General features: G+C 43.1%; 1 protein-coding gene across 1 annotated transcript in view; it reads left to right on the top strand.

The window, feature by feature from the left end:
• Positions 1-4,649: 4,649 nt before the first annotated feature.
• The window catches only part of PAXBP1 (PAX3 and PAX7 binding protein 1), a 31,428-nt gene continuing 22,525 nt past the window's right edge, over positions 4,650-13,552 (top strand). Inside the window, exons 1-4 of the mRNA XM_052641565.1 lie at positions 4,650-5,013; positions 6,538-6,666; positions 11,077-11,253; positions 12,925-13,146. Coding sequence (XP_052497525.1) covers positions 4,650-5,013; positions 6,538-6,666; positions 11,077-11,253; positions 12,925-13,146 — 892 coding nt within the window. The remainder of the gene's footprint in view (positions 5,014-6,537; positions 6,667-11,076; positions 11,254-12,924; positions 13,147-13,552) is intronic.

Genomic DNA, 13,552 nt, shown 5'->3' on the forward strand with positions numbered 1-13,552 from the left:
TGCAGTGATTTTAGAGCCCAAGAAAATAAAATCTGTCAGTGTTTCTACTTTCCCCCCATCTATTTGCCATGAAGTGATGGGACTAGATGCCATGGTCTTCATTTTTTGAACATTGAGTTTTAAGCCAGCCTTTTCACTCTCCTCTTTCACTTTCATCAAGAGGCTCTTAGATCCTCTTTGCTTTCTGCCATAAGGGTGGTGTCATCTGTGTATCTGAGGTTATTGATATATCTCCTGGCCATCTTGACTCCAACTTGCGAGTATTCCAGCCCAGCATTTTGTATGATGTATTCTGCATATAAGTTAAATAAGCAGGATGACAATATACAGCCTTGATGTACTCCTTTCCTAATTTTGAACCAGTTCATTGTTCTATGTCTGGTTCCAACTGTTGCTTCTTGTCCTACATATAGGTTTCTCAGGAGACAAATGAAGTTGTCTGTTATTCCCATCTCTTTAAGAATTTTCCAGTTTGTTGTGATACACATAGTCAAAGGTTTTAGTGTAGTCAATGAAATGGAAGTAGATGTTTTTTTTGGCGGGGGGGAACTCTCTTACTTTTTCTATGACCCAACAGATATCAGCAATTTGATCTCTGCCTTGTCTAAATTCAGCTTTTACATCTGGAAGTTCTTGGTTCATATACTGCTGGATTTTGAGCACTGCTTTGCTAGCATGTGAAATGAGTGCAACTGCACAGTAATCTGAGCATTTTTTGGCATTGCCTTTCTTTGGGATTGAATAAAAGCTGACTTTTTCAGTCCTGTGGCCACTGCTGAATTTTCCAAATTTCCCGGCGTACTGAGTGCAGCACTTTCACAGCATATTTTGGATTTGAAATAGCTCAGCTGGAATTCCATCACCTGCACTACCTTTGTTCATAGTGATGCTTCCTAAGGCCCCCTTAACTTCACACTCCAGGATGTCTGGCTCTAGGCGTGTGACAACACCATCGTGGTTATCTGGGTCATTAAGACATTTTTGTACAGTTCTGGGTATTCTCTCCACATCTTCTTAATCTCTTCTGTTTCTGTTAGATCCTTGCCATTTCTGTCCTTCATTGAGCCATTTTTGGTCCATTTTTGCAGGAAATGTTCCCTTGGAATCTCCAGTTTTCTTGAAGAGATCTCTAGTCTTTCCCATTCTATTATTTTCCTCTGTTTCTTTGCATTGTTCACTTAAGGCTATCTTATCTCTCCTTGCTATTCTCCGGAACTCTGCATTTAGTTGGGTATACTTTTCCTTTCTCCTTTGCCTTTCACTTCTCTTCTTTTCTCCTGCTATTTGTAAGGCTTCTTTAGACAACCACTGGCCTTATGGCATTTTTCTTTGGGATGGTTTTGGTCACCGCCTCCTGTATAATGTTACGAACCTCCATCCATAATTCTTTAGGCACTCTATAAGATTTAATCCCCTGAATCTATTCATTACCTTTACTGTATAATCATAAGGGATTTGATTTAGGTCATACCTGAATGGTCTAGTGGCTTTCCCTACTTTCCTCAGTTTAAGTCTGAATTTGCAATAAGGAGCTCATGATCTGAGCCATAGTCAGCTCCCAATCTTGTTTTTGCAGACTGTATAGCGCTTCTCCATCTTTGGCTACAAAGAATATAATTAATCTGCTTTTGGTATTGACCATCTGATGATGTCCATGTGTAGAGTTGTTGCTTGTGTTGGAAAAGGGTGTTTGCTATGATCAGTGTGTTCTCTTGGCCTTTGCCCTGCTCCATTTTGTACTCCAAGGCCAAACTTGCCTGTTACTCCAGGTATCTCTTGACTTCCTACTTTTGCATTCCAACCCGCTATGATGAAAAGGATCTCTTTTTGGTGTTAGTTCTAGAAGGTCTTGTAGGTCTTCACAGAAAGAATCAACTTCAGCTTCTTCAGCCTCAGTGGTTGGGGTACAGACTTGGATTACTGTGATACTGAATGGTTTGCCTTGCAAACGAACTGAGATCATTCTGTTGTTTCTGAAATTGCATTCAAGTACTACATTTTGGACTCTTCTATTGACTATGAGGGCTACTCCATTTCTTCTAAGGGATTTTTGCCCACAGTAATAAATATAATGGTGTGAATTAAATTTCTGTGATCCCACTAGAGACTGAGATAGATCCGTCTATCAGTGTTGAAGATCTCCTGCAGAGGCATGGGTTGGCAGTAGCCTGCCTCAGGGACAGGGTCACCGGCAGCAGCAATCCTGGGAGGTATGTGTTGGCATAAGTCCTTTTTGAAGGTTGCCAGCAGTTCTACCATAGAGCCTGTAGACTCCAGTATTGAGTTGCATCAGGGCATAACTAACACAGCATAGATCCAAATACCAGCAGACAATTGGATTAACGCTTTACTGAGCATGGCCCTGCCCACCAGAGCAATACCCAGATTTTCCCACAACCAGTCCCTCCCACCAGGAAGCAAGAACTATAACCCCACGGCCTCCAGAAAACCAGGATCACACAAAGCTAACCAAAATCATCATATAGATAACAGTCTTGTGGTTCTCAAGGATGCTATCAGCCATACCATGCTGATAGCCACTTGAGGGCCACCCAAGACTTGACAGCTCATGGTAGAGAATTCTGAGAAAACATAGTCCACCGGAGAAGGGCATGGCAAACCACTTCAGTATTCCTGCCTCGAAAACCCCATGAACAGTATGAAAAAACAAAAAAAATATGACACTGAAGGATGAGCTCCCCAGGTCAGTAGGTGTCCAATAGGCTACTGTGGAAGAGGGGAGAAATAACTCCAAAAAGAATGAAGAGGCTGGGCCAAAGTGGAAATATAGCCAAGTTGTGGATGTGTCTGGTGGTGAAAGTAAGGTCTGATACTGTAAAGAACAATATTGCATCAGTTCAGTTCAGTTCAGTCACTCAGTCATGTCCGACTCTTTACGACCCCATGAATCGCAGCACACCAGGCCTCCCTGTCCATCACCAACTCCCAGAGTTCACTCAGACACACGTCCATCGAGTCAGTGATGCCATCCAGCCATCTCATCCTCCGGCGTCCCCTTCTCCTCCTGCCCCCAATCCCTCCCAGCATCAGAGTCTTTTCCAATGAGTCAACTCTTTGCATGAGGTGGCCAAAGTACTGGAGTTTCAGCTTCAGCATCATTCCTTCCAAAGAAATCCCAGGGCTGGTCTCCTTCAGAATGGACTGGTTGGATCAAGGGACTCTCAGGAGTCTTCTCCAACACCACAGTTCAAAAGCATCAATTCTTTGGTGCTCAGCCTTCTTCACAGTCCAATTCTCACATCCATACATGACTACTGGAAAAACCATAGACTTAACTAGACGACCTTAGTCAGCAAAGTAACGTCTCTGCTGTTGAATGTGCTAGGAAGCTATAATGTTAGGTTCATGAATCAAGGTAAATTGGATTTAGTCAAGCAGGAGAGGGTAAAAGTAAACACCAACATTTTAGGAATCAGTGAACTAAAATGGATGGGAATGGGTGCATTTAACTGAGAAGTTCTCTGGAGGATCATAAAACTTTTAACATTGCCAGCGAACTGGAAGGTGCCTAGAAATGGATGGGAATACCTCTTGTAACCTTTTGAATTTTGAAACAAGGAAATTCACATATAGGCACATAGGTGAAGAAGGCCCTACATTCGGTGACACAATGAGAAAGTATGTGAGCTCAACTTCACAGTCAAATGTGCCCTTGCCAGTTTAAAGGGTTACCTCTGTGACATACGTCTCAAATGTGTCTCGCTACGTCGATTTTTTTCCTACACTTGTTTCTGAAATCAGCCAAGTTGAGGAACTGCTAACAAACTTGGCCTTCTTCTGAAAAGACCAAGGACACTTTTGCTTTCATTGTAATAAAGGGAAAGGTGCTATTAAAAAAAAAAAAAGGCCAAATAACATTTTACCCTATATGACATTCCGTCTTTTACAAAGTGCTCTTAAATCATGAAAGGTGTAGAAATACGGAGTACTAATAAGGTTAGGCCTATTAATGTATCACGGCTCAGTAATCTGGCCTAGAGAATTCCATGGACTGTATAGTCCAAGGTGTCGCAGAGTCTGACACGACTGAGCGATCTTCATTTCACTTCACTCAGTTCAGTCTCAAGAAAAAATATCGCACCCTTGGGATTCCACTTCCAGCTCCTCCCTACTTCCTCCCGCTCCACCTTGGGTCTCCTCCTTCCCTCGCCACTACGTCTCCGCCTTTTCCCCGTCTCCTCCTTCACTATCTGCTCCTCCCAGGGCCTGTCGGGAGGTTTCCTCGCGTGACTACGTCAGTGAGGGAGACGCACTGCAGCTCCCGGGGCTGACTCTGTCCTCTCGTCTCTATGATCTTCTTTGTGACCGGCCGGACGGCGCCGGACTCCCAGAGTTCCGTGCCAATAGTCCTCCGGGCCGACAGGGGGACGCCGCGGGTGGGTCGGCGGGAACAAAACAGACCAAAACTGACGTTCTCGCGAGAGGCGCTGAGTTCTCTCCAAGCAGTGATCGCGTGAGCGCCTGCGCGCTCCCCGCGGTGCGCGGTAGCTGGGAAAGGGAAGCGAGGAGCCGGGCTGGACTCCCGGGGAGATCGCGCGTGCGCTGTCGCGAGCTCGGCGCTGCCGGGGCGGCGGAGTTGGGAGCCGGCTGGTGTGTGTGTGTGAGAGCGCCGTCCGGGACGTGGGGCAATGTTCCGAAAGGCCCGGCGGGTGAACGTGCGCAAGCGGAATGACTCGGAGGAGGAGGAGCGAGAGCGCGATGAGGAGCAGGAGCCCCCGCCGTTGCTGCCGCCGCCGCCTGGCACCGGCGAGGAGCCTGGCCCCGGCCCGGGCCCCGGCGGCGGCGGAGGCGACAGGGCCCCCGCGGGCGAGTCCCTGCTAGGCCCGGGGCCGCCGCCGCCGCCGCCGGCCGCGCTGACCTCGGGGACGGAGGCCGGGGGCTGCCTCCCCGGCGGCGCGGAGCCCGGCAACGGGCTGAAGCCGCGCAAGAGGCCGCGCGAGAACAAAGAGGTGCCCCGGGCCAGCCTGCTCAGCTTCCAGGACGAGGACGAAGGTAAACCGCCGCGCCTCGGGGGCCTCCCGGACCCCAGGATCTCTACCCTAGCTAGACCTCCACCGCGGGTTCCTGCGTTCCCTGGACGCTCCCAGCCTCAGCATCCCCGCCCCGGGAACCGAGTCGCTTCTTCCCGCCGCGACCGGCTGCACGTTTCCCCCCGCCTCCGGCCTTCTGCGCAGGCGGGGGATGGGGGTGGGGGCTGGGGACGTGTTCCCGCGCCGCCGCCGGCCTTCTCTTAACTACCGCCTCCTCCTCGCCGGCCTCCCGAGCATCCCCTGTTCCGAGGGGCTGGGGACCTAAGATCAGTCATTATGAGTTTTTTTCACCTGGAAATTCAGTGCCTCCTGTCCTGCCTCGTTCCTAGCCGCTGTGTTTTAGGGAGAACCAGACTGCTCTAGTTTTTAGACGGCTCCCTGGACTGCTCTGGGCACGTTCTCCGGGCCTTCGTAGGTCACCGTGCCCACGCCTCTTGGCATGCTCGTCCTGGTCAGATATCCTTGAGTAGGAAGGGGCCAGACATCCTTGACCAGGAAGGCTGAGTGTGTCAAGAGGAGTGCTAGGTCTGGAAAGAGAAGCCCGGAGTTGAAGCTCTGGTTCTGAGTCACTTTGGGTCAGCCCTTGGCGATCGCCGATCCTGTTTCCGATCCTGTTTCCTTGTAAAAGCAAATAGGGGTACAAATGTGCGACCTTAACTCGCGTTAACATTTGGACCGTGAAAAGAGACGGTGTAATGGTAATTGAAGGCGGTTTATCCAATCTGGTGTGAGGGGCCAGGCTACAGTGGATTTAGATTTCTGATCGTAGAAGCGCCTTCTATCATTTTACTTCCCCAATTGTTGAGTGTATGTTTGTATAATCCAGTTAAGTCTATGTAATGAAGAAAGAAGTTTAGACTTTTGGAAATCTGACTTGCATCTTGATGCGCAGTGCTTTCTTGTTTCCAGTAATAGGCCGTTTCTGAAGTTTGCCAGGAGTACAGTCACATTTTTGTTTTCGCTGATGTAGAGACAGCTTGGTAAAGTTTGCATTCGACTTTTACAGTTTTCAAATCAAAGATGATGGATACGCCATCGAAATTTATTTTTGACAAGTTGATTAGCTCTCAGCTTGGTCTTGAAATAACTGTCCGTGTGTGATGGGTATAGAGTTAACTCAGTCTTGACAGCTCTGTAAACTAGCACCTTTTGATTTTGGATATTTTATTTAATATACCTTAAGAATTTGATAATTAAGTGCTTTTTTGAAGATCTCTTTTCCTCTCCTGAAATAAATTATTTAAGAAAGACAGTAGAACACAGAACTTTGTGTAGTTACATGTGTTATGCCTTTAAAAAGTCTCAGATTGGCATTTTATTCCATATTATGAGGTTGATTCAGTTTTTGGAAGCCTATTACGGATTTTAAGTAATTTCAAATTATGTAATGATTTGGGATGTTTGAGTATATTTAGAAGAATTCAAAAGTTAAAATGGAAAATATTGTCTGATAATAGTTGCTACAGATTTTGTTTATTTTTTAAAGAAACTGAAGAAGTTTTCAAAGTGAAGAAATCAAGTTACAGCAAAAAGATAGTAAAATTGCTTAAGAAAGAATATAAAGAAGATCTTGAAAAATCTAAGATTAAGACAGAACTCAACTCATCTGCCGACAGTAAGTACTAATTTGATTCTTTTGAAGTGACAAAATGAAACTCTGACAGGGATTGAATAGATTTGGTGTATATATAGTGAACTTGTTTGCTTGATTCTGTCAGTGTCAAGGGCACAAGTTGAGAATGATGCAGTTTTATTTAATTCCAACATGACTGCATTGTGAATGCGTTATTTAAAAAGACAACCATTGCCACTGGCGTGTTTCTGCTGCAGTGACTAAATTCTTCCAGTTTTCTGACTAGTGCTGCGAGTGCTGTTGAACAGAGAGGTTTCCCACTTAAACCTGAGACACAGTTTGTTTCTTTTTGAAGGAGTACTGTGCAAATTCCTGTACTTGTATTCTGTACTTGTATTTTGTAGAGACAAGTTTTGGGTTCGTTTGGTTTTATTTACACAGTCATTTTAATTCATCGAGAGCTTTTAGGAACCCCCTAAGTCTAAGGTTGATAATGTTCCCATTTAGCAGCCTTATCAGATACATGAATGCACACTCCTGGGTGTGTGGCACCTGTCTATATTGTACAAAACATCTCTTATGTCCTCTCACAACCTAAGTTAAACTTTTAAGCGTTTATTTGTCCTTAGGAAAGTGATTTCATGATAATACGCTGTGGTCTAGTTATTCTCATGCAAATGTTTTAGGGAGATCTTTTTATTTTGTGAAATTAAAGATAGAATTATTATTGCCCAGTTCTCCACTATAGGCTTGATGTGGGAATGTATGTCATTATATCTCAAGTTTGCAATCTAATTTTGGAGACAGCATCACTTCAGTGTATAACTGGATCCCGAATTTGGCAAAATGTCTAGTGAGTGACTTAAAGCTTAACTACACTTTTCTTTTTAGAGATGGGTGAAGGAATGCTTCATAGATAAAGTGGAATTTGAAGCTGGTTTTTGATCTTTTAAATTGCAAAGAAAATAGGGGAGGTGTGGGGCTATTATCAGAGACTTGCTGTTTTGGAAAAGAGCAAGTACATGTGACAGGCTGAATAGATGATTTGTGGGGGATTCAGAGGTTTAAGGTGAAAGGTACGTTGCTGACAGATTGTGAAGGATGTTTAGTATCTAGTATGGGGTTTAGAGTTGCTATTTCAGGGGCCTGCCAGGATGGTGACATGATAAATGACTTTTGAAATCTTAACCTGGTGTTAGCATGCAGCATGGATTGGCACAAGGCAATATTAGAGGCCTAAAGAAGTTTAAATGCAAGGGCCAGCTTTAATCCAGTAATAGTGGGTTTAAAAAGGTCTTAGTTGAGCAAGACTGAGGCTTTTCCTGACTCAATGGGAAATTCTAGGTGAATTTAAAATGTTTGCTGTGGTTGTGGGGAAAGAAATAGAAAAAGATTATTTGAGAAGTATTCCAAGGGAAGAATTGGTAGACATAATGTATGTTTCAGCTATTAGATCTAAAAGAAATAGATTTGAGCTTTTGTGCCAGGTGACTGAGAGGATAATTGTGTGTGATATACAGAAATAGGGAATACAGGTGGGAGGAGGAGTATTTTTAGGGAAACTGATTATTTTGGAGTCTAGGAAGCTGCTTCAGTTTTTCCAAATCTCTTAAGAACCAACTGTGTATGATGAAGTTGAAGAAAGCTCAGGAAAAGTGAGAACTGAGAAAAGACCATTTACTGCTGGGTTTAAAAATTGAAGCAGGTGCAAAGTTTATGTGGCCACCTTGTTTTCATATTAACTGATTTCCTGCTTAGCAGATAACTCAATTAATGTCCTCCCCAAAGGTAGAGCTTCTGTTATAGGTCACTGTTCCTGTTTCACTAATCAGCTCACAGTCCCAAACTTTTCCTACCCCAACCCTTCTCAGATAGGCAGAGGTGCATTAACTGGAAAACAAGGGTAGAAACAACTTAGAAAACCTACCTTTGGGATATTCCAAATTGATGAGTTCACCTTTGAACTTGAATTTAAGTAGAAATAGCCAGTGAATAGTTGGAGATGAAGATTTTGTTTTGGTGTTGATTGAGGTGATAATTGAAGCCAGGGGTAAATGGAATCGAGGCTGCAGCATAAAGGGAATGTTCCTGAGGACCAAAGACCTCACCTGTAATAAGGATACACATGGAGAGGACGGTTTACTCAGGAGATACAAAGAGTCAAAAAGTCCAAAGGAGAACAGATAGGAAAGTTTCAAGATGATGAGTGTTGATGAGTGTCAGTTGTATGAAATAGTATCAGGAAGGGCAGGAAAAGGAAGGGCTGTTGGTGTGGTGGCTGGGTTTTGGGGGGGCGGGCGGAGGGGGGCATCTGGCAAAAGGGACTCATTTAACTTGCCAAGCTCTGCCTGTTTAGAGGAAGGAACATGTTTTGCTCCATTGCCCAATGATACTGTATCAGTTAGCTGTGGCTACAGCCTCTGGTTTAGTTGGTAAGCTTGGAATGGGAGATATCAAAGGCTGTTTGCCAAGGTCGAGTCTGGCAAACTGGTGAGGAAGTGGGAGGTAGCAGGCCCACACGGCTGCTTTGGAACATTTGGCGGAGAGAGCAGATGACAATAGCTAATAGCTAGAGAAATAGTTGGGATCGTGTCGAAGTTCTTTTACTAAAGAGAAGCCTGTGTCTCTCTGTAGACAGAATAGAGGAGATGGAGAACGTGCCCACAGTCAGTAGAATATGTGTGGCGTCAGGTTTCCTAAAGTAGCGAAGACACTGAGGCTCAAGAGGAGCCTCAGAAAAGGTTATTCAGTGTCTCTTTTTATAAAGCTGTCTGGAAGGATAATACAAGACTAACAAAAATTCATCTGTCACCATGTTCTGGACTTTGTATTTGCTCTGTCACAAGCAAATAACTTATGAACTTATTGCAACACTGAGTCTTTTAAAGTCTGCAGAAATCATCTGGGCATATTGAATCAAGTAAACCTTTTCGCAGTTCTGTTTTGTCTGTTAAAAGCCATTGATTTAGTGTTAATTGAGAGCAAAAGCAAACGGGTAGTTCTTGACTCCCGGTATCTTTATGCATCTGATAAAGTGAGTTTTAAAATCTCAACCTCAGAATGCACTTCAGAGGGAGTCTGTGGCAATGAGGTAGAGTGGTGAATTAAAAAAATTTAAGAGATCTGAAGCAGAGTGACCTAAATCTTCTAAGTAAAGTTGTGCGGTAAGGGGTGAGGGGGTAGGATCTTATCCCCAGGATTCTTCTTTAGGGGAGTAGGAGATGTGGGAGATGGTTTGAGAACTTTTGAAGCAGTTTTGGGGAGGGGCACATGCTAGGGAAACAACAGAAGGGTATCTTTCATATTTAGAATGAACTTTTTGTTTCACTCTTTCATTATATTGTTGGTGCCTCATGTGTGCATTGCCAGGTTCAGTGATTGAGGGTGGAAAATGCCTGTTTTTCTGCATTTTGCCTGGGATGGAAGGTGTAATAGGACTGTTTAGTTCTAAGTGAAATAAACCATTTGGTATAAACCAGTGTGGCAGTGGTGCCACCTGGAAGCCTGTGGCAGGAAAGGCGTCTTGAAGCTGGCCTCCGGAATGGCCTGCAGAAGAGAGAGCTCTCTCCCCTGCCCTTGTGATGGAGTGTAGCGACGCCACAGCTCCCTTCCTGGTTTGCATGCGGTGGTTTTTAGTGCTAACTAGTTTCTCACTTGTCTCTGTCCCAGTTTCAGGTTGCCAGAAAAATCAGGTTTAGTCACAAACGCACTGTTCCAAACATTCAGTCGTGGCAACAGCATCAGGGGTTTACACAGTGTAACTGTGACTTTTGGGTCTCCACCCTTCAGATGATGGTTATAACCTAAGATGATATCCCATAAAGTGTTCATTACAGAGAAGTTTCTATCTTGTTCTTGATAGAAAGCTGCCTCAAATGGGCTTCCCTGGTGATTCAGACGTTAAAGAATCTGCAATGAAGGAGACCCAGGTTTGATCCCTGGATCCGGAAGATCCCCTGGAGAAGGAAATGGCAACCCACTCCAGTATTCTTGCCTGGAGAATCTCATGGACAGAGGAGCCTCGGGAGCTGTAGTCCATGGGGGTCTCACAGAGTTGGACATGACTGAGAGACTAACACAAATGGATTTAGAGTTTAATGAAATACTGACATATAAAGTGAAATAATGCTTCCAAGAGGTGAGAACAGTTACCTATGAGAGTTTAGAGGAAGAAGTTAGTTTTGGTAAAGTGGTAAAATGTCAGTAAAATTAACTAAAGGTAGGGATTGGGCAGGGCCCCAGGCATCCCACTGTCCCCTGTATTGTTTCTGCCTTCTGCTTGTCTGCTGTGATCATTTCACATGCCAGTAGTTTGAGTATCTTCATAAACAATTAGAATAGTTGATGCTTTAATGAATTGAACCCATAATTGCATTAAAAGTACCTCCTTAATATATGGATTTTGTTTTAGATATGTTGTATTATTTATTTATTCATTTTTCAAAAATGTAGACGAACCACCTTTGGACAAAGCAGGTCATGTTAAGGACGCCAGTCTAGAAGATGGAGTTATCATCAGTGAACACGGGGAAGATGAAATGGATATGGAAAGTGAAAAGGAGGAAGAAAAGCCAAAGGCTGGTGGAGCCTTTTCAAATGCTTTATCTTCTTTAAATGTTCTCCGTCCAGGTACGTACTTGCAGATGTTCCTCAGAACTGAAGTGATCCCTCAGGAATGAGCCCTCTGTAATGATGGTCATTAAGGAAGGAGTTAGCTAAGTGGTGTTTCTTATGACATCTGTTCCTTTTACAAATACAGAATGAAGGAGAATTAGAAACTTCCCAAGTTCATTCTCAGACAGGCAGTTTTATTATCAAAACAAACGAGGGGTTCAGGTAAATGGATAAATAGTACAAAAGTCCTTTTTTTTTTAAAAAATGTATTTCAGACTAAGATTTTAACTTTTTCAGGAACTGCTACCAAAAGCAAAACTGCTGCTAGCTTTATAGTCAGTTTTTTTTTTTTTTAACATTTTAATGGAAATAGTTCTCAGATCTATTCACTGGTTAATCAGCTTTTGAATAAATACTTAGTCACCAGATTTAAATTATGAAGAGTAACCATTTAACTCATTATAAAATTTAAAAATGCTTACTCTGTGGGAACTCCTTAGAGCTTTCACTGCTATGACCGAGGTTTGATCACTGGTCTGGAAACTTCCACAAGCTGTGTAAAACAGCCAAGAAAATGATAATAATTTTTTTTTAGGTCAAAATGTTTGCTCTGGGTTTGTAAAATTGTGAAAAATTACATGCATAGATCTAATAGCATTCTGATTGGTACAGTCTTTATGGGAAGCTGTTTGACATTATGAATCAGGAGATTTCAGATGTTCTTACTCTTTGACCTGTAATTCCATAGCTATAAATATATCCCCCGGAAATAATGTTTTTATTGTAGCATTAACTGCCATGAGAAACATTTAGAAAAAAATGTCTAGTAAGAGAGGAATAGCTTAGTAAGTTAAGTTACGGTGCGTTTACATGATGAGATATCCTGTGAGTGAGTGAAGTCGCTCAGTTGTGTCCGACTCATCGCGACCCCATGGACTGTAGCCTACAAGGCTCCTCTGTCCTTTGAATTTTCCAGGCAAGAGTACTGGAGTGGGTTGCCATTTTCCTATCCCATAGCTACTTAAATAACAAATTCGAAAAATAGCAAGGCATTAATTTTTACTGTAGGTGAAAGTGTTAATTAATTTGATTATGTAGTAGATTATGCTTTATCTATTGAATGTTGTAAACCACTAAAAATTGTTTATGCAAAACAACAACAGGGAAAAGCTTACATTTTAATATGAAGAAAAATTAGATACAGGATTATATATTCAATGTGTTTTCAGGTGAACTGAAAACTATTTGCAGGTGAAATACACTCTAAATCTAATAGTGTGTTTTAGGGTTGTAAGGTGTAGATCCCTTTTTTGTTTTGTTCTCCAGTTCAGTAATAAATATGACTTTATTACTTTTGTTTATTTCTTAAAAATGAAATATAAAAACCATTAAAATAAAACTTTTCATGAATTTTCCCCTCCCTGCCTTCTTGTGTATATTGCCATTGTATATATTGTTTTGTTTCCTTAGCTTCTTTCAGTTTCTGTTTAAACTAAGTTAAAAAAATGAACCAGTCATACGGCAGGCAGAGTTTGGGGAGAGGGGCGGGGATGCCAGCAAGGGATGTTAGAACATCATTTATGCATGGCTGCCTTGGAGAGATTCTTTTATCTTTCATAGTTTCAAGAAAATAGAACCTTTCTTCCTAATGTGGCATGGGTTCTAATCCTTACTGTTTGTTTCCAGGAGAAATTCCAGATGCAGCTTTTATACATGCTGCAAGGAAAAAACGTCAGATGGCCCGGGAATTGGGAGATTTCACTCCTCATGATAGTGAGCCTGGGAAAGGCCGTCTTGTTAGAGAAGATGAGAACGATGCCAGTGATGATGAAGATGATGATGAGAAACGCCGCATAGTTTTTTCTGTGAAAGAAAAGTCACAGAGACAGAAAATTGCAGAGGAAATAGGTAACTTTATTTAGTGCAATAGTAAGCCTGTTATTAAATTTTATTTGATACTACAATCAAGTAAAATGTATCTATATTTATTTAAACTATGTTTAATGTTGAAGAGTCCATCATAGCTCAGTTGGTAAAGAACTCACCTGCAATGCAGGAGACCCTGGTTTGATTCCTGGGTCAGGAAGATCCCCTGGAGAAGGGATAGGCTACCCACTCCAGTATTCTTGGGCTTCCCTGCTGGCTCAGCTGGTAAAGGATCCGTCTGCAATGCAGGAGACTTGGGTTCAGTCCCTGGGTTGGGACGATCCCTTGAAGAAGGGAAAGGCCACCCACTCCAGTATTCTGGCCTGGAGAATTCCATGGTTCATGGGGTTGCAAAGTGTCGGAGACAACTGAGCGACTTTCACTTCAC

The sequence above is a fragment of the Budorcas taxicolor genome, chromosome 1 (assembly GCF_023091745.1).
Source record: "Budorcas taxicolor isolate Tak-1 chromosome 1, Takin1.1, whole genome shotgun sequence".
NCBI lineage: Eukaryota > Metazoa > Chordata > Mammalia > Artiodactyla > Bovidae > Budorcas > Budorcas taxicolor.